The sequence below is a fragment of the Perca fluviatilis genome, chromosome 6, assembly GCF_010015445.1.
Source record: "Perca fluviatilis chromosome 6, GENO_Pfluv_1.0, whole genome shotgun sequence".
Classification (NCBI taxonomy): Eukaryota; Metazoa; Chordata; class Actinopteri; order Perciformes; family Percidae; genus Perca; species Perca fluviatilis.
In genome coordinates this window covers 35,555,809-35,577,838 of record NC_053117.1, presented here as the reverse complement: position 1 = coordinate 35,577,838, position 22,030 = coordinate 35,555,809, and the positions used below count along the sequence as shown (strand labels likewise).

At 38.9% G+C, this 22,030-nt stretch overlaps 1 protein-coding gene across 1 annotated transcript in view; it reads left to right on the top strand.

The window, feature by feature from the left end:
* Window positions 1-17,204, top strand: part of prdm6 (PR domain containing 6) — a 103,317-nt gene extending 86,113 nt beyond the window's left edge. The window contains exons 8-9 of the mRNA XM_039804041.1: window positions 11,225-11,401; window positions 16,514-17,204. Of these exons, the coding sequence (XP_039659975.1) occupies window positions 11,225-11,401; window positions 16,514-16,628 (292 nt within the window). The 3' untranslated portion in view covers window positions 16,629-17,204. The remainder of the gene's footprint in view (window positions 1-11,224; window positions 11,402-16,513) is intronic.
* Window positions 17,205-22,030: the final 4,826 nt, after the last annotated feature.

The following is a 22,030-nucleotide window of genomic DNA, read 5'->3' as shown; positions in this document are numbered from 1 at the left end:
GACAGTGTCATGTTACGCTTATGTAGATACCTTCAAGTAAAGTGTAACCCTTTATTTAAAGGGGTGTGCATAAGACTGACATGACACTGTCATGACTTGAGACCATTATAATTGTGGCATAAATATTTTCCTTGACCTAAAGTAAAGTGAAACAACTTGGACTTGACATCTTTATGACTTGGTCATAAAGATGTCATAAAGTTTGATTACACTGTCAAATGCTTTTATAACGGTGTCATGAATAATTCTCTTGACCTCAAGTAAAGTAAAACCAACGGGCCTCCCTGTCAGTCTCGGACAGTCCCTGTCAGGCTGTTATTTAATATCGCAAAATATATCACAGGAAAGAAGTATTGTAATGTCATTTGTTTTCACTATCGTGCTGCCCTAGTTCTAACATGAATTGAGGACACTCTTAGGGTCATTTGGTGTTTTTGTGGTCACTGTGTTGTTTCTAGATTTCCTTTAGGTGGTTCTGGACCTTAAGGAAGTTTAAGGGGTCTTTTAGATGGTTAAACATTAAAGCTGTAACCATTCTAACACTATGTTGGTTTGTACTTTATTATTCACATATCTGTATTATTTGAAGAGACAGGTTTCAGTCTTTTAGACATTAAACCAGTATGGCTGCTCTGTGAATAAAGGAGCCTGGCTTTTCTTTCCCTACTTGATTTCTTAACGCTTCTCTCCCCTCTCATTCCCCCCCTCTCCCTCTACCTTCATACATATTTATTGATGTTTACTTGATGGGAACATTTGGAGCTGAAGACTGATGGCTCTTTATATCAGCTTAAAAAAACACACCACACACCTCCTCCCAGCTCCATCTCTTTCACTTTTTTTTTCTTTCTGCTGACTGTTTCTTTTCTGAACTTTTTCGTCTTCTGTGTCATTTTTTCCCCCCCGTGTGTCATTTCAACAAAATCCATCATCAAGAGGTGCAGTTTGTTTATGTCAATGAGGCCTTGGAAGTGCTTTCGATTCAGTTTTAAACTGTTGTTGGGTTATGATCGTGTTGAAGATGATGTAGTTGAATTGATGATGTTTAGAATGGTTAAAAAATTAAAAGAGCCATTAGTACTTTACTAAAAATGGGGTATTGTTGCTAAGCACTTTGATCTCCAGTGTTCACAATTCAGATTTCATTCTGGTGGTTTACATTGTTTATGAATAAAGCATGTATTTGTATATGGATATATCCACATACATGATATAAATATATCACGCTTGTATATCAAAGGACAGAAAGTTTACAGCTGATTGAAAGTGTGTATCATACAGAGTTTACTTTATGGATGAATTAAATGTTCATTTTGTCATTTGTTTTTACCATCTAGCAATGCCTTGTCAATGACTTGGCCTCAGCTCTGGGTTCTTCAGTTTTTCCAGTGATACAGTTAAGCATTCTTTATTACTAAATACTCTAATAATCTCACATAAGTAATATAGCATGTTTAAGGTTTAACTGTATTACTGAAGAAGCCCAAGCTGAGATAACTGACAAGGCAAGACACTTCCCCAAATATGAACCTGAAAAAGCTTTTGGTTTGGATGTGTCCAGCATTTACATGTCAATGAATTTATGGTGATATTTTCACTTAATGGAGGTTTGAATTGTCTTAACCATTTTTATGTTTGGTGGGACTATAAATTTTAAAAGCTGCCAAACCGTTGAGGCCACAAGGTTTCTCCAGAACACCAGCAGTTTTAGGACATTTAGTGTTGAGGTTGCTATTTTCCACTTAGACCTTTGGGACTCCAGACTGGCATCTGACCTGCTAATTAACACTCACAGTACAACTCTACAATTACCATTAAACTCTAATTAGCATTTAACTTTAAATGATCACTCACTATCTATTTATTGTTACATTTTTTGTTTGTTGAAGCAGATAAAACCAGGTGTAACGTCTAAATTTGACCTTCATCATTGTGTCTCTAAAGACATTATCTGTCAATGAGCTGGTGGTGAAGGCCGTCTGTTGAGTCCAGTTAACCTTCAGCGATCAACTCTAATGATCTACTTTCGTGTATTTTAAGCTTGATTTACACATATACATTTGCTGTTACAAAAGTGATGGCTGTCACATATATTAAAACTTATTGGCTAAAATATTAAACATGTTAACTGACTGGATTAACTCTAGATTTTAGAAAATAGGAGCGTGAGAATCTAAATATATGTAGTTAAGACATCTCTGCTCGGCTATCTGCTCAGCTCACTGGTAGCTTTGAGGTGGGAAAGCATTGTGGGTAATCAATAACATCAATACCTTCTGGCTGTGTTCACATAAAGTTAAATGAAATACTAGCCTTCTTAAGGACTGCACTGTAACTTAGGGCTGTGCATTGGCAAGAATCTGGCGATACGATATGTATCACGATACATGGGTCACAATTCAATATATTGCAATATATTTCGATACTGTGCGTAAGGTGATATATTGGGATTTTTTTAAAGTATCATTTTAGAAAAACTAATATCTAAAAAAAGACATGATGTGCATAAAAGTCAAAGAAGATTACTTTAGGTAAACAATTCAGTACAATCAAATCAAACTGCCAGTTTGGGATTGTGGTTCACAGGTTCTTAGTTAGCTAATGTTTATATGCTAAAGTAGGCCAAAGTTCAGCCATAGCTACATTGTTAGCTTCTAACACAAAGTCAGGCACTGTTAGGCACTGTTAGGCAAGGACACTAGTGGTGCGTCTCAGCATAGCCATCTAGCGGTAGGGGGTTTAAACACAAAAGAAACGTGAACCACTGTCTTACATGAATTATTTTTTTTTTTTATTAAAAAATAAAATCGATATTGCCTTTTTGAAAATCGATACAGTATTGCAAAATAAAATATTGCGATACTCAAGTGTATTGATTTTTTTCTTACACCCCCTACTGTAACTACACGCTTAAAAATGTGTTGCACACCCTTTTAATCTTACATGCAACAGGATGTATGAAAATGATGGTCTAGTGGTGCTCATAATTGTTTTGTAGTAATCAAAGTGAGGTCTCAAAATATAAATGATTTATTGATGTTAAAATGCAACATCAGTTGAAGGCTCACTTGCTGATGTGTGAGCTTAGAAAATTCACAATAACAAAATTTTAATTTTTGCATGTCAGGCTAAAACAAGACTGTTGACATTTATAAGATTTATTATCACGCAACAGTGAGGACATATTTGCATTAAACACTAACACAGATGTGTGTTGTCCCTGCTGGACACACAGATGTGTTGAAAAATTACTTTATTCTTTTTTTTTTCAGCATGTAGCCGCAAGAGTAACTTATAATGATCCATCACTGTGATGGACGGGCTTGTAGAAATTCCTTTAAAGTCTATTTTTATCTGTCATGTTTGCCACTATAATGAAAAACCTACTTTGTAGTTGCATCTACATAAGAGTGGATTTTAAAATGTTTAAGCAAAGGTCTGTGTTCTGGTGGTAAATTTCACATCCTTTCTGTTTTATTTAAAAATATATATATATATTATAAATAATCCATTTATTATTTAGTATTTATTTAGTTTTAACTTTGTTGCACTTAAATGTTTAACGCATGGGAGACTGCTGGCAGATATAATCTGTATATCCATGTTTGTCTTTCATTTTATTTCCCTACGTCTGGATGGATGTATGGAAAGTCACAGCAGCAGTACACGAACGAAACCACACAGAGCAAACAATAGTGCAGGGACTCAAATATCAAAAACACAAGTACTAATATAATATGAGTTAAGGTAAGACTGTGCAGATTTTGCTGTGCATTGGGTGTGCGAAATGGATGTTATTATGAGTTATATGTGCAAAAGATGTATTGCACTTTGCCAGAGTGCGGAGATTGTAATTGTTAGTCCAGAAAGACCTCAGCAGCCTCCCAGTCCACTGATGCCCAGACTGCGATGGAGTGGGGACAAGTTAAAATGTTTGGCAGGAATGACCTCCTGAGCCACTCGGTGGAACACCTCTGTGTTATTATAAGTCTTGGGCTGAAGATGCTCGTCTCAACAAGCATGTCGTGGACAGTTGGCTTGTTGAACACCTCGCGCCTTCGCGATCCACCCCCCCCCAGCACATAGCAGCATAGAAGCTGGCCATCTGCAGCATCCTGTCGCATGCGTTGAAACCTCTGAGTTTCCGTAGGAAGTAGAGCCCTTCTTGTAGAGGGCCAAAGCAGACATGTTAGAACTGTTCAGAACATTAAAACAAAGACAAGCAATGGTAATATAGTGGAAGATAGAAGACGTGCCCTTTGTTCTTTTGTCATACATCAATGGATGAAGGTTTACAAGCTTGCCTTAATGACTACTAATTTCCTCCTAAACTACACTACCCATAATCCAATCCCATCCCCAAAAAACCTCAAGGCAGTCTCTGTGATGTCATGATACTGGCTTTTTGCTTGGTTTTTGTTCTAGGCGCATTTGATGAGAACAACTGGTTGATGAGAGGACATTATGTGAGCTTTCTGCTTTGATAGGTTGGTCAATACAGTCAAAGAGAGAGAGAGAAAGAGAGAGAGAGAGGAATAAAGAAAGAAAGAAAGGAAAAGATAGATGGATGTTTGGTAGAAAAGACAGAGAGAAAAGTAGATGAAGGAAAGGGAGTTTGGTGTGTTTGTATGGGGGTCTACCAGTGATTTTATTTGTGCTTGGATGTCTTCTGTGTGAGTGTGCGTATTCAGAGAGCCATTGATTGTGTATTGACGAGGCGGGAGCAGTGATTTATAGCTGCTGGTCTCGGGGGGGAATAATGTCTTCATACATAGGCGGACAGACGAGTTGTCCTCACAGCGCAGATATAACTCTGAATAGATTACACCGACTCTATACATACGGGTTAATCAACACACTTCACTCTGCATCACTGCATGCTGCAATCACACACACACACACACACACACACACACACAGATTCACTGAGTCACAGAGGTCGAATCCAAAAACAACTTGTGAAGCTCAGAAACCAAAAAGAATATTTTTTTACCTCCTGAGCACATTTTCTGTTTTCACACGTTTTAGTCAGTTTCGTTCAACCATTTCTACTCCTTTTTTTTTGGATTGTGTGGCATGTCAGTTCACAAAGGTTTGGAGTCCCAATAGACAATGTTATCCTCATCTAGAAATGATTATTTATCTATTACTTTAGAGGTTATAATGAGATATTAGATTTTAATGACAGTGTTGTGTTGCACAAAGTCATACATTATGTCAGGCACAAACAATATTTGGTAGCAGGATAAATTACAGTTTTGGGTTTCTATTTATGGAATTATTATTGTATTTATTTAGAAAAAAGCTTAATCCTTAGCCAGAAATGTGTGTCAGTCAAATCACTTTTATTAAGAAAATGACACTTGATTCTACAAAGTTCACCTAACAAGTTGATTTGTGTTTGAAACATAATTGTCTTTCCACATGTTTTAATAGAATAAGATTTAATCAGATTTCAGACAAAATACGATGTTGGAAGATGATCACAGTGGCTAAGGGGTTAAGACGCATACCTCTCTATTCCCATATTTCGTGTGTTTGGGCTTCATTAATAGAGGCTTTTTATTATGAAGCCTACCTTCCTGTGTAATGATATGATTGAGTTGTTGGACACAGTATTCCACTTGTTGGTGTAGTTTTCTGTTTTAAAATGTTGCAGAATATTAAGCGTTGACCTGCAGTTGGTGGGCAGCAGTTACTCCCTGCTTTCATTGCTCCTGACCACCTTCTTGACCTCTGATCTCTCTGATGAAATAAAAACATGTATGTGTGCCAAGAAACTTTATATCCATGTAGTCCTAATAGTTGGACCAGTGAGGAGCTTGTTGGCATGCAGTTTTTGGGTCCCACACACACACATTCTGTCTCTGTCATCAGCTCATGTGTTAAAGGTGTAGACACTGTGACACGTTGACACTGACTCTGTTGTTGTTACCATATGTTGTGTTGAAAGGCAACACAAGGTTTATTGTCCTGAACCCTGTTTCACAGACGTGTTGAAAATGAATAGATCTCACACACACACACACACACACACACACACAACACAAACACACACACACACACACACACACACACACACACACACACACACACACACACACACACACACACACACACACACACACACTCACTCACAGGGAGGCAAGGCTAAGTGGGAACAACATGGCAGCCAGTCCTACTCTCATCGCCCGTCCAAACCAAGTATTATTAGTTTGCCTGTGAACCAAATCGGAGCGTCTATTTTGTGTTTTTCTTAGCCTGTCGTGGTGTTGACTCTGAACATACTTGGCTGTCTGTGCTGTCAACAGACTGTAACAACGTCACACTGAATAACTGTGTGATGCTAACGGCCACCAAGAGATCCTTCTTAGTTAGCTGCAAAATAGAAGTACAACAAGAGAAACATGGTTGTTGGTAATGGAGATTAGCAACACAATAATAAACATTTGCTGGATCTGAAATATCAGTAAAAGAAAAGGGGGTAAGTTGATAATAATTGATAATATTTTGATAATTGATTCCTCTTTTCTTCAAGAATTAATGCCAAACATTAGCTGTTGCAGCTTCTACAGTGTGATAATTTGCTTCTTTTCTCTGTTTTATATGATAGTAAATTTGGATTTTGGTCTGTTGGTTGACCAAAAAAAGACAATTGTAGACATCGCCTTGTGCTCAGGGAAAATATAATGGGCATTTTCCACCATGTTCCAAATGATTATGCAAGTGATATTTTACACAGATTTTCCTAAATAGTCGATGCAAATGACAGTCAGTATCATTTTCAAGTAACCAACAGTATAAGTCGAATTTCATTGAACAAACCACCCAATGAAAACACCCTCATAGATCTTTTGCTTGAGGATGCTCCAAAGGTTCTTAATAGGGTTGAGGTCAGGGGAGGATGGGGGCCACACCATGAGTCTCTCTCCTTTTATACCCATAGCAGCCAATGACAGAGGTATTATTTGCAGCATGAGATGGTGCATTGTCATGCATGAAGATGATTTTTCTACGGAAGCCACGGTTCTTCTTTTTGTACCTAAAGGGGCCTACCAGCTCTCTCGATTCCGGCCCAAAACATGACTCCGCTACCTCCTTGCTGACGTCGTAGCCTTATTGGGACATAGTGGCCATCCACCAACTGTCCACTACTCCATCCATCTGGACCATCCAGGGTTGCACGGCACTCATCAGTAAACAAGACTTTTTGAAAATTAGTCTTAATGTATTTGTGGGAGGCAGTTCGCATCAAAACAGCAGCTCTGGGAGGCTATTCTGACATCCTGCAAAGAAATTCAAGCAGAAACTCTCCATAAACTCACAAGTTCAATGGATGCAAGAATTGTGAAGGTGATATCAAAGAAGGGGTGAACATGAAGAAAGTTAACATGTAACTTGCCCTGTTAAGATGTGTTTGATTGAAATAGCTTTTGATTTCAGTAAATATGACCTCCTAATGCTGCCAATTCAGCAAATGACCATTTTCAGTTCTTTACAACCTATAAAATGTATTGAAACTGTTGTGCATAAGAGTTTTTTATTTTTTCATTGGGTGGTTTGTTCAATAAAATTCGACTAATACCCTAACGGTTGGTGACTTGAAAATTATACTGACTGTCATTTGCATCGACGATCATCATCGTAATCAGTGTACAATATAATTTGCATAATAATTTGGAACACGGTGGTATTTTCAGACATTTTATTAACAATAGAAATAATGCAAATATTAGTCGTGTGTTTAACTTGTAGCTCCTCTTTTGCTGTATTTTGGGTGAATAATCTGTGCAAGGCACAGGTCTAGCCCGGCTGCTGATTGTGTGAGGTTCATGCTCAGCTACAACACGGTATAAATACCCAAACTGTGTGTGTGGTAATTCATGCACATGTGTGATTGTGTGCAAAAGTGTATTCATTTGTGCACAAGAACATATTTGCATGTGCTTGTGTGTGCAAATATTTTAGTTGCATATGCACGTACCTGTAAGAGTGTGTGTGTGTGTGTGTGTGTGTGTGTGTGTGTGTGTGTGATGGAGGTGTTTGTGCTTCACCTCCTCCTCCTCCTCTCTCCGCTGTAATAAACAATAACCGGGCATTAATCTCCCGGCCTGCTGCCTTAATAAATAATATCCACACATTCATCAACTTAAACTATTCACAATCAATGCAGCTCTTCATAGAAAACCCACCTAATAAATAGTGGTGCGGCCCACTGAGGCGTGAACTTATAGACCAGCCGGCTGATAAATGAACCGACCCCCACGGCGAGACGCCTTTTATGTGGAAAACTGCAAGTGAGAATTTTTCGATTTTATATTACACTATTTTACTCTTATTACTTTACTGTGTGTGTGTGTGTGTGTGTGTGTGTGTGTGATGTTTTCATGAGAGATTGTGTGTGTTTTTTTTCTGTGTTCCGTCTACATCCTCTCGGAGTACTGTAGGTGTTTTTGATTTATTGGAGAGGTGAAGATGTTGGTCTATTTGTTTTATTCTAGTTCTGGGGTGTTTACCTATTTGTAAGGTACTGATGTCAGAGGTTTGTCTTGTTGGTTTCAGAATAGGAATGGCTTTAATTTGCGACTACAGGCAGCACACAGGAATTTGTCCCGAATTCACCGCTGCAGAGACATTTTAACAACTAACACAGTGATAATAAACAAGGTACAGTGAAAGGCATGTATATGTGTGTATATATGTCTCAAAGTGATATATAAGCACGGTACATAGTATACATTCCTACCTATACCATGTGGAATATGGAGATTAAAACATAGGGATGTACAAATCATTAAACATCATATACGTAATGTTTTCTTACCTTCATCCATCCAGGACAGAAAAAGTTTAAAAATAATTGTTAAAACTGAATTAAATTTTGTGTAATTTGAAGGATAAAGATTAAAGCCCATTTACTGTAAGCCCTGATTATGCAGAGCGCATTTAAGCATCCTGGGGCAGCTTTTTCTAATTGTTTTCAATGAAAGTAAAGCATTTTGCTCGCTGCTTTTGCGTTGCTGAGCGCCTCAAGTTTTTTGCTGGAGCGCCTTGAACGCCTCGAGTTGATTTTTTTTTTTTTTTAACTCAAAGCGGAAAAAAACTCCAGATCATTTAACTCAACAGCAAAACAACAGTTGTGTCATGTTTTTAATTATATAACATTAAGAATAGGGCAAGTGTAGTGATGGTGAGGATGATGGTAGTCCACAAAAATGTAATATAAGTTAGTAAGTACTTAAATTACATTGAATGCATTACTTTTCCAGTTTATCTAATAGGTTATTAGTAACTTTTTACTGCATTTTGTATTTCGCTCCATAAATTGTTGTCAAATCTTCCTAGTTAGGGAAAAGTGTGACAGTAATTTAACAAGTTTAGTTTTTTTAAAATTTTGCAACACTGCAGCTGCTGCTGATTGATGGGTGGTTACTGCTTACAATAATATTGAAAATTGCATTGATGATTGTGATGTTAAAAAAAAAAATGAAATGAATGACATTCTGTAAACGGGAATGAAGCTGGATGAATGATAATGGAAAACAGCGAGGGGGATGCAGAGATATGAGCAGAGAGGCTGTGATTACACTTGAAGTGTCCTGTAAGTTAAAACCAAATAACTAATGTTAGCAGCAGACGGTGTGTGTGTTCAGCTCAATAAATAGAAACAGTGTAAGATTAGATCTGCTGCCGTATGAAAGCTGGACACTCTATTAGCAGACACACAGCTATTGTTTGGTCGTTTGTTTCAGTCTGATTCACTCCCACTGTGAGCTCCCTATGGGCCCAAAACACACACACACACACACACACGCACACACACACACACACACACACACACAAAATCTCTTTATATCTATCTCTATCTTATTTTCTTGTTCTGTTGCTGTCTCTAACTACACACACACACACACACACACACAGTGATAAATGGTTCAGTCGTGATCTCGGCCTGCATTGTTGATGAGGGTCATGCTGCCATGGTTACCGGAGCAGTGTCCGACTCCCCCTGCCCTGTGTGTGTGTGTGTGTGTGTGTGTGTGTGTGTGTGTGTGTGTGTGTGTGTGTGTGTGTGTGTGTGTGTGTGTGTGTGTGTGTGTGTGTGTGTGTGTGTTTAGGCTATCTGTGTTTACAGACCTTACATTGTGGTTACTTGCCTCATTTCTCTCTATTTGTTTCTGTGTCTTAATGTGTTTGTGTGCCCTTATGTGTGTGTTTGTGTTTTCTTTAGTAGTAATTGTAATGTTTGTCTTTCTGTGTTTGCTTGTGTGTCTCTTTGTTTGCAGTCTTTATATTTATGTGTCTGCATTGCATGTTATGAGCCTATGTGTGTCTGTAAGTGTCCATCAGTGGTGGAATATACTCAAGTACTATACTTAAGAACAATGTTGAGGTAATTGTGTTTTAGGCAGTACTTTTACTTGTAACAGAGTATTTTTTCACTGCAGTATTGCTACTTCTACTTTTAAGTAAAAGATCTGAATACTTATTCCACCACTGGTGTCATTCATTCATTGTCTTATTTATCTCTAAAATCACATGTTTGTCTCTGGAGCTTTAAACATCTGTACAACATAAGACACTTGCTATCCTGACACCCGCGATATGGAAAGTGAAAAAAAGTTGGAGAAACAGAACCACAGCAGTCAGAGCATAAAAAATATTCTACCAAGATCTACCAAGTACCATCGCTACAAAGTACTCGGAATGAATGAATGATTTCCGTGTCATACCATTGAAATGACCCATCTTCACAACATAATACCACATGTAGATTAAGACTTTCAGTAGTTCTCAGTCATGTTCCAAAAGAAAAACTGTTTTTTTGTTGCATACCTCATATTGTGCATAATGCTGATTTTTTTCAAAGTGTTCATGCATTGCACAGATTATCTGACAAAGTATTAATTACACAGTCTTTTCATTAAATCAGTCTTCCAAAAAAAGGTAATCACAAATTCACAAACCTTTTAAATTTTAAAGAATAACAGGATTCGAAAAAAATAACCAAGAACTGAAAAAACAGAGCTGGTAGCAGCATTACAATGTACCACAGAGGAATAATTATAAAAACAAAATATGCAAATTATCTTCGAGCAACTTCCAGGTGCCGCCAAGACTTTGATTATAACACCAGCTCTAAACTTCAAGACCTGGAAAGAGCAAAGACTTACACACTCACACACTCTTATCTTCTCCCCCGTCTCTCTTTTCTTTCTCTCAGACCATACCAGTGTGGCCACTGCTCCCAGTCCTTCTCCCAGCCATCAGATTTGAGGAACCACGTGGTGACGCACTCGAGCGACCGACCTTTCAAATGTGGATACTGCGGCCGTGCGTTCGCTGGTGCCACAACGCTCAACAACCACATCCGCACGCACACCGGGGAGAAGCCGTTCAAGTAAGTAACAGTGAGTACCCCCCACCCATCCAACCCACCCGACCCTCTGCTCCCTCCCGCCTGCTGCAGGCTCCAGCTGGGCTAACCAGTTTCACTTAGATATGACACCCAGCTAACACCTACTGACATCCTCCTAACCGCCTATTGACACCCTCATTACTGCTTCCTGACACCCTAGTGATCACCTGCTGGCATCCTAGCTACTAGGGATGTCACTTTTCCTAAAAAAAACAAAAGCATGTTTTAATTGAACAAACACGTAATTTGTTTTGATTGATTTGGATACAACCAACACAACCTCACCTTAAACTATGTTGTAGAACTGACTAATTTAGGTAAGGGTTAACACCTCAAGTCTATTTCAAGGTACAAATTTGTCCGACAATTATCTAAATTGACACAGTAAAAATGCTTGATTTGGAGTTTTTTTGAGTGTATGTAGTCAGAGTTGTCCTTAATTGAAATGTATCAGTCATTGTCTGGATTTTCCCCCGAGCAACCTAAAATCAAAGAATAAATGAATGTCCCTCACACTTTAGTAGGATCTCTTAATATATAAGGGACACAGGTAACATTTTATACTTCCTGTGAATATAATGTAATTACTCTTTTTTCATATATGTATTTTGTATATACTCTTGTGTTAACATCTTATTTTAGTTATAGTCATATCCTGGGCCGTTTCAATGCATTTACCATAAAGGTCAGAATACGGGTGCAGTGCACTCCAACTCTAGCAGGAGCTGGTTTGACAGAGACGCAATCTCACCAGATTGATAGTGTTCATCTCTTTCAAAGAACTTAAATATTTTTGACTGTTTTTTTTGTTGTTTTTTTTCAGACAGTGTTCAGTTCTTGGAATTGGATCTCGCATGCTACAACTGAAGCGAATAATGTGCTTTTGACCAAACTAGACCAAAACTAGTAAAAAAAAAAAATTCTAGACATTTCGGTTCCACAATGCAAACGAGGTGAGGGTAGGGGCTATAATTCTGTCTGCTTAGGGCTCCTAAAAAGTCTAAACCTTGTTTCGTCTTATAGCTCTTTTCCATTATTCATGATCCCTCAGTGGACATGTGAATATTTTGTTACATCTGCTGTCATGGCTGCTGTGACCTCCGACCTTTGCTCTCCTTATTCAATGACTTCCTTGTGATGTTGGCCATCGAGGAAAAGCTCCCCTTGTTCTTGTTTTTTGCTCATTGTAAATCACTGTGAATCAGAACATCAGTGAAATGCACTCAACGTTCAGTGTAAATACAGAAGCAGCTCGATCACAGCAGTTGGCCGCCTGGTAATGAATCTCTGCACACTGAGACTTCTCATTTCCATTTTTTTTTTTACTCAGTGAAGACTAATATAATTAGAGGGCAGGCCACACTGCAATTAGGGGTTTCTGAAAGCTGCTGTTGTCACGCTGTCATCTTGTCAGGGGACGGTGGACAATAAAGATTCCCCCTGTGGACCCAGAGGTCAGCATTCAGGGAGAGGGCAGGAGGGCGACAGAGGGGAAAGAGTGAGAGGTATTAAAAAAAGTGAAGAAAGCTAAATAAGGGGTTTGAGTTGGAAAATCTAAAGGATAGGTATCAGGGGAAAGAAGGGGGAAACAAATTAATGTCCTTAATAAGCAATCAGAGAAATCCAAACTTGTCATTGATTTGGAGAGCAAAAGGGCGAAAAGAATGAGTGAGAAAACGAGAGGGAGAAAGAGCTTAGAGGAACAAGAGATCACGGTGTAAAAAGTGAAACGACAAGCAGCGGCAAAAAATCCGGTTAAAGCAAATCAGCGTTCTTAATAAGCAATCGGAGGAAACCCCCGAACCTTTTCATCAGCACTTCAGAGTCTCGGTGGAGGCAGAGCGGGACAAAGACAATCATGGACGGGCGTCAGAAATCTTTAGCAGATCGATGGCCTCTGGGACTTATCTCCTTTCGGACGGTGCTGCAAATAGATTAAAGCTGCCACTGTCACTTTGTCAGGAGGAAAATGCTCAACTTTATTTTCCCCGCTGAGGCGACGGAGGCAGGGATTCTGTGTGGTCGGCAGCTTTTCAGCACTGATACTCGCTGGACTGTGGAGCCTGTCAAACGGCAGCTGCTGTTCTATTGTTCTACTGTATTCTGTTCAGTCTCAACTTTAAGTATCCTCTTTTCTTCGCTTTTCTTTTGTTTAGGTCAGGGTTCTGTTGTGACTTTTTATGCTCTGTCCAGCTATATTTTAAGTCTGTAAGTCAGTGAGGGATCTCATTTTGTTCAAAACGTAATTTAACATTATTTTCCATCAAAGTACAGTATGTCGACACTTTCTTTATCAGTATCCTTCAACAGCACCTCCAAATCCCAAATGTTCCCCTGATGTCACTGTTGATGTTTTGAGACTTAACACAGTTCTCAGTTGAGTTTCTTAACATCAACCCGGAACTGCAACAAAAACCGGGAGATGAAGACACATTTGCTAACTTCTTGGCAAGCTGCCGTATGTTTTATTACTATGTTCTCATAAAACTTTGTTAACAAGTTTTTGGCAGTGTACTACAAATCAAACATGGCTCCGATATGTATCGTTATTTTATGACGTTTTAAGGCTAGTATGTCCGCAAACATCCAGCAGTGACAGTACAGCTAGTTGCTATGTGTCTGCTGCTTGGTGCTACGGAGACAGTGTACAATGGGCTTATAAGAGGGTTTGTATATGAACATTTGGTGAGAACCAAAACTATGAGCTAAAAGAGGCTAAAAGCTGTATATCACTACAGAGTTGGGTGTTGCGTCTCAAAAAATGTAATAGTATGAGCGGCATTTTCCCGTTAAAGTCAAAAATATTCACCCCGTTGACTTTCAAACAAGTCTAATGTCTGGTTGATCACAAAAACTCTTAGAAGTTTGTGTGTTTTGTCATGATTGAGTTTTGTCTAAACTGCTAACTGGATGCTCCAACAGTAAATTTAAGCAATGCTGTTAATAGAGACTTCTTGTACTTGTCTCTTGCCTCTTTCTGGTCCCATCGGTCCTATCAATCTGTAACTTAACACAATCTGTACTTGTTTACTTCCCATTCTGTCCCATTTTATAGAAGAGATTAAGATAAGAGGTGAGCTAAAGCTTCACTGATCCTTGAGGGGAAAGTGATTAAAGCTGCCTCTGTCATTTTGTCAGGACAAAACTGCTCAACGTTATTTTTCCCTGCTGAGAAAAGAAGAAGGAGGCAACGGTAACAGGCGGCTGGTCGATGGCCAGCGGACTGCAGCCGCCTTGTTTTCTGCTCCGCTCTTTGTTCTGAAGAAGAACTGTCTTCGTGTCTGTCCTGGTGGATAAGTCGCTGTGACAGAGGAGCTTCAGAGGAGCTTTGATGTCGGTAGCTGTTGTGGTTTTGTAAATTTACAGACGAATTAGAGCAGGAACGTCCACCCTGAGGGAAGAGCAGTTCAGTTCAGTCAGGGTTCTGCTTTGTTTTTCCTGCACTGTAAGAAAATTTAGAAAATGAGAAATGGAAGATCCATCTGCTAAAAGTCTTCTTCATAAATACTGCTGTTTACAAGTCTGTAGGATGCCTCACGCACAGGTTCAAATACACAGACTAAAACTGACTTTTCTGTCATGTAAAAGCACTCATCTTTTTGATCAGATGCATTCATGCAAGGTTGTAACATTCATTAAAATCTGTTGTATAATGGGAAGATCTTGTAGTTTATCTCATCCTGATTTTGGTGAAGCAAAACCAAAATTGTGTGTACATTGGAAATTAGTATTTTATTAGAAATTAGTTATTTTAAAGAGATAGAGATAGACATCTAGTTTGTATCCTGAATATGTTTGGGTTCATTAGAAGGGCTTTAAAGGCCCTGGACACCCACACACCACAGGTGTTTCGCGAAATCACAGAAGGCTTGCGTCATGTGGATGCAACAACATTGTTGTTGTCATTACTTAGAATTTGTCATGGGGGAGAAAGAAACTACACACTTTAGCTTTAATAAAGTCTATGGTTTGGACAAAATTTCAAAAACAAAACTTAACTAACCTTCTTTAACCAGGTTTTTTTTTAAATGACACATAATGTTTTAATAATAAAATTAATAATTTCTGTTTCCTACAGAAAGTCAACATTAACCAAATTATAAACACTGACTGTTGATTAATAATGTGTTTATGAGGTTTAATGAGTAAAACTCCCAAGTAAAAGTGAAAGAGCTTCTATTGTTCAGTCCACACTAGACTGCAATACAAAAAATGTGTCTCTGCTACCAAATCTAACGAACACCCTCCTCCCTCCCTCCCCCTCCTCCTATCTGTCTAACAGCATGTTAGTCTTGTTTCAGGGCTGCTAAGTCCAATACCTCAACACAGCTTTCTCTTTGAAGCCCCCCCATCCCCCCCCCCACACACACACATTTATATACATTTAACTGCCCCATAACCTTCCTCCAGGTCTGACTAAAAGCTCCCTCTCTTCTTTCTTTCTATTGAAAGTGACAGTGACGCTGCTTTATCAGGCCTAGATATGTCTGTGTGTGTGTGTGTGTGTGTGTGTGTGTGTGTGTGTGTGTGTGTTTTGTGTGTGTGTGTGTGTGTGTGTGTGTGTGTGTGAGTGTGATGGGAATACCCTCTCCAGCCCACTAGATAGATTATCGACAGGTGGACCATGTGTGTGTAATTTGTCAGTCAGGTTGTGAAGATCAGGCAACAATTAAAGCGTGCTGCTCTGCTGGGCCTCACACACACTTTATACTGTCACTGGATATTAGAGTTAACAGGGAGGTGTGTGTATGTCTGTGTGTGTTTGGAGGTGTGTGTGTGTGCGTACATGTGTGTTGACAGATCTGAAGCTTGTGTGTTTTTGTGTGTGTGTGTGTTGTGTGTGTGTGTGTGTGTGTGTGTGTGTGTGTGTGTGTGTGCGTACATGTGTGTTGACAGATCTGAAGCTTGTGTCTGTGTGTGTTTGTGCTGTTTAAGGTCTCTGTCTTCAACAGTGTTGTATTTTTCAGATCTTTTCTACATGCTTAAACTAATCTATCTATCTTTTTTGTGTGTTTCTCTTTCTCTGTGTGTGTGTGTGTGTGTGTGTGTGTGTGTGTGTGTGTGTGTGTGTGTGTGTGTGTGTGTGTGTGTCAGGTGCGAGCGTTGTGACCGCAGCTTCACACAAGCCACTCAGCTCAGCCGCCACCAGCGACTTCCCAACGAGTGTAAACCCGTGAATGAGAGCAGCGAGTCCATTGAGGTGGATTAACCCCCCCCCGCCCCCTCCGACTGTTTCCTGACTGAGACCACATCCACATTAAGTCAGCTAAATATGGAAACGCTTCTTTTTCTTTTCGTTTTGGCTCTCCGTCACACACAAAGCCAGGGCTTTTCTCACCCGTAAATTACAACTCAGACCTCCATTTTGCCGTCACTGTCCGATGAAGAGGTCAACAGGAAGACACTGTCTTCACCAGGATGACTGATATCAGAAATTAAACCAACATAAATAGTTTTACAGTGGGCTCCAAGGCGAGTATACAGGAATAAAAACTGCATTGTTTTTACGCATTGATTCATTGATTTCATTTCCCGGCCCAATATAACATGCCTATAGTGAAACTAGAAAGCTCACAGTAAAACTGGAGCCCTTGATCAATACCTATAGTTAATGAGTTCACAACACATAGACAGTGGGTGGTTAGTGTGATTTAAACAGCTGAATGTGGAGATTAACTTCACTGAGCAGTAACCAGTGGTGGAATGTACCTAAGTATATTTTCTCAAGTACTGTACTTCAGAACAAATTCAAGGTACTTGTACTTTACTTGAGTATTTCCATTTTCTGCTACTTCATTCTTCTACTCCCCTACATCTCAGAGGTAAATATTGTACTTGTACTCCACTACATTTGTCTGACAGCTTTAGTAACTTCTCAGATGACCTCTCCAGTGAAAACCACGTATCTCCAGATGTGTTGATGTTGAATGTTTGTGATGAACTGAAGGATGAAGTGTTCCTTTATGTGTTGAGAAAATTCTCCTACTTCCTAAGCTAAACAAAGTCTTTAAAAGCCTCATGGATCAGCTGGAAAATGCATCGTCACAGAGCTGAAAACAGGGCTGTTTTTCTGACACCATGAAAAGTTTTTAAACTTTTTAGAGATACGTGGTTCTCACAGGACAGCGACGCTACAAACATATGATGATCTTATAGAAGATGATGCATTGCTGTAGATTAAACTACCCATCAGTATATGAAGGTGTTAAAATGAGCCCAACCTTAAACATCTACAGCAGTAAAATGCAACATAGAAATTAATGCAGCAGTAATATTAACCCAGAAACATCAGATATGATAGGAACACACTGGCAGGGAACACTTTACTGCACGATACATACTTTTTCTTTAAGTACTTTAACTACGTTTTGCTGATATATACTTTTAGTTAAGTAAGGGTTAATGCAAGACTTTCACTTGTAGAGTATTTTCATTGTGGTATTCTCTATTATATACTTGTTTGGTTGTATGACAGTACAAACAAACAAATGTGTTAATGAGAACGACAAAAATATAAAATGGTCTGTATTGAAACACATTATTGAAACATTTCCTGTTGTCCTGGCCTTTCAGTGTGGACGGAGATCTTTAGGGAAACGACCTGAAAATGGACGTTGTTCATTAAGAGCGTTTTCAGATTTAGCCGTCTTGGTGTGAACACACCCTGTTGGAGAGAATCCTGATTCAACCAAACCAAAGATCCTTTTTTTCTTCCAGCAGAGAAGAAGAACTTTTAGACGAAGTGGTCGGACTAACGAACTTTCATTTTTTTTGGACGAGAATATTTATTGGAGGCTTTTTGGGAATCCTGTTCAGGTTTCCCTCCAAAGAAAACTCTTTCTTGCAACCGGAACACAAACAAGAAATACCAAAAAAATCAGACTGATTGTCTGTAGCTTTACTTCTCGTTTTTTTTCTTTTCTTTTTTGCAACAGCGATGCCAAAGGAGGCCGTGACCAAAGCAAACAGACTGAGAATGCACAACGAGCAACAACACGAACGTTCGAGGACGTTCTACGTCACAAAATGAACAAAATAAAATGACATGGAGTATGTATTGTAAAAGAAAAAAAAGAAAAGAACAAAAGAAAAACAAAGGACAAAACAAACATAAATTATATTTATCTTCTTGCTCATATCATGCTTCGGGGCACTTTTGTTTGAAAATGTTGATAATTTAACTTTTGATGGTGGCAATGTAAAGATAGCGGAGAAAGGAGGAAAATACTGACGAGATAATGGACGTAATTTCTTATAGAAATAATCCCACAGTTTATAAGGAAATGTGTTAAATATGAAGTTGACACAGCATGTGTTTTAAAATGTATTTGGGCTAATGTTCGTTTTTTTCTCATCTTGGCATTCAAAACATTTTCAGGGTCAACATTTCTTTTTTAATTTCGGATGAGTATAAAGATGACAACTGATCATCTGAGGTATAAAATCCCAAAAGGGAAAATGTTTCTGGTCTGAAAAATACTTTCTCATCTCTCCTAATATTGGTTTGTCTCATAGAGTATATTTGCTACACAATGCAAGTTTCGATCCATTCACAAGCGATCTCAGATGTGTAAATAGTCCTTGTGTCATTACGATACACTTTGTATGAAAATGAGTGAGGGTAAAAGCACAGTTATCACATGAACACCAAATAGTTTTTTTGTGCCTGATAGTTAAAAAAAAAAAAAAGCTTTAATAATGATAATAATCTGTAACCTCTCATCCCAAAGACCAACAAAGTGTTGAACCTGGTGGCTGTAAATCTACAGTCTAAACCAAAAACTCAGAGACCTTTTACTTCAATCACAGAAACGTCTGTAAGAGTTCATGAGCAGCTTTAAAGGTGCTCTAAGCGATGTCACGCGGTTTTTTTTTTAGCACGGAAGGGAGGGAGAGGGGACCGGATGAGGAGGAGGGAGGGAAGAGCTAGCCTCGTTTTGTTTGAAAATACTTGGAACGTCAACAAGAAGTGCCGTCAGCCAACATCGCTTAGAGCACCTTTAATCATTGACAGGATCAAAAGATTGATCCTGACTCTTTTGTCATTTATTTATTTATTGCGACTACAAACTGCAGACATGGGAAATCTCTAAAGACTTTAAAGAGCCATGCTGACCCAAAGCATCACAATTCAGGCCGATTGCCGCTAAATGACGGCAAACCAGTTCCAAATGTGAGCTAAGTCAAACAAGTACTAAATCTGGCTAATATACTGTATGGCTGCTGGATTTCTATTAGGGGTGCCGAGATTTAGCTGCTGTTTGACGCTTTTAGCCCATATTTGGAGGGTAGTCTTTGGTCTTAAGAGTGAGCCCAGTCAGTACCAGGGTTTCTACTGTATGGTACGGCTCTGCTCTACTCGACTTACTTTTTTGGTACCAATACCCTTGTTGTTTCCACTGCAGATAGTACCCCCTCAGTGTAGTAGATTGTCAGCTGATTGAGCCACATACAACTGTCGTGGGATTATCGTCAATGTGCCACTCACTGAATCCTTTCATCTGAAACCATACGGCGTGCACAGCACAGCTCGAGTCAAACTGTACCATGCAGTGAAAAAGCAGCTTTTGTCTGCTCCTGCTGTAGTGTTGATCTACTTTTATGATTGGCTGTTTGCAAAGCCTTCAGCCTTTTGAGTGGTTGCTTAGACACTGACGCTCCAATCAGCGTCTTGCATGTTCAGGACCTGCTTTTCCTACAGAACATCTGCGTCATCAATTTCCTTATTTTTTCTATTTTTTCCAGACTACTGGACTAGTTTTCATACATTCTGTCTGATTTTGTAAAGTTATATTATGTGAGTGCACAGTACTTTTTCACAGTTAGAACTATCTGCCAACCTGTAAAGTTTTGCAGATGAAACTTGGAAGCTTTCATATGTAAAAAAATATTTGGCGAACATCACCTTGCTGCCAAAAATGATACCAAATCTCCCCAAATCAGCGGTTCAAAGCAACAAAATGAAAACTTCACATGATTATTATTGCTTTTGTTATCAAGAGTGAGAAATATGTGATGACACAGGTTAAAGTTTTAAGTTAAAAGAAAAATTATATAAATGAATACACCTCTGTTTCCATGTTTTCCATTGAGCTATATGAACACAATGACACATTTAAAAAAAAAAGATCAAACTTGATATACATTAGCCTCAGATCACGTGTTGCATAAAAAAAATAAGTAAAGAGTATTCCTTTATTTCAGACGTCTTATCAGCTCTGTGATGTGATAACAAATCCTGATGGTCTGACATGTTGAAGCTGAACCAACTGCTCTTCACACTCCTACAGACGTGTTTGTGTTACTTAAAGTAAAAACTGTTTTGCGCCCGAGTGAGACATCTCTTTATTCAGAATGCAAATTGATCCAATGCTGTGTATATATATATATATATAGAACAATGTAAACTATGGGATTTTTATATGATGGCTCCATGGGACTGAGGTGAAATAAATTTGACTAAAACACAAATGTGAATATGAACCAGAGCTCTGAGCAAATCCACTTTCTGTTCACATCTGTCCGGATCCAGAGGTTCGACTTCAAGAACAACTGAAGAGAGACAAAAAGTCCTTCAGCTGCCATTTATTTATAATAAGAACACATCCTACATTACTGGCCAAACACACCTGATTACATGCTTGGATATTCCTACAAGCTACAGTAGACTTTGTTAAAAGAAAATGTTTAAAAATGAAATCCTTTAGTTTTGTGTCTGAAGTAGAAGTGAATAAAGTAGATTGAGGGAACTTGGGTTTAAAAAGGATCATTTTAAAGGTCCCATGACATGGTGCTCTTTTGATGCTTTTATATAGACCTTAGTAGTCCCCTAATACTGTATCTGAAGTCTCTTTTATATAGACCTTAGTGGTCCCCTAATACTGTATCTGAAGTCTCTTTTATATAGACCTTAGTGGTCTCCTAATACTGTATCTGAAGTCTCTTTTATATAGACCTTAGTGGTCCCCTAATACTGTATCTGAAGTCTCTTTTATATAGACTTCAGTGGTCCCCTAATACTGTATCTGAAGTCTCTTTTATATAGACCTTAGTGGTCCCCTAATACTGTATCTGAAGTCTCTTTTATATAGACCTTAGTGGTCCCCTAATACTGTATCTGAAGTCTCTTTTATATAGACCTTAGTGGTCCCCTAATACTGTATCTGAAGTCTCTTTCCCGAAATTCAGCCTTGGTGCAGAATTACAGCCACTAGAGCCAGTCCCACAATGAGCTTTCCTTAGTATGTGCCATTTCTGTGTCTTTAGCTATTGAGGAGGAGAGAGGGGGGGGGGCAAGGTGGAGGGTGGGGGGTGTGGCCTTGACCAACTGCCACTTTGCTCATTTGAAAGCCATGATGTCTCTCTCTCATTGGTGGGCCAAATTCTCTGGGCGGGCAAAGCAGAGAAAGGGGAGGTAACCTTCCTCCTTATGACTTCATAAGGAGAAGATTCCAGATCGGCCCATCTGAGCTTTCACTTTCTCAAAGGCAGAGCAGGATACCCAGGGCTCGGTTTACACCTATCACCATTTCTAGCCACTGGGGGACCATAGGCAGGCTGGGGGAACTCATATTAATGTTAAAAAAACCTCATAAAGTGAAATTTTCATGC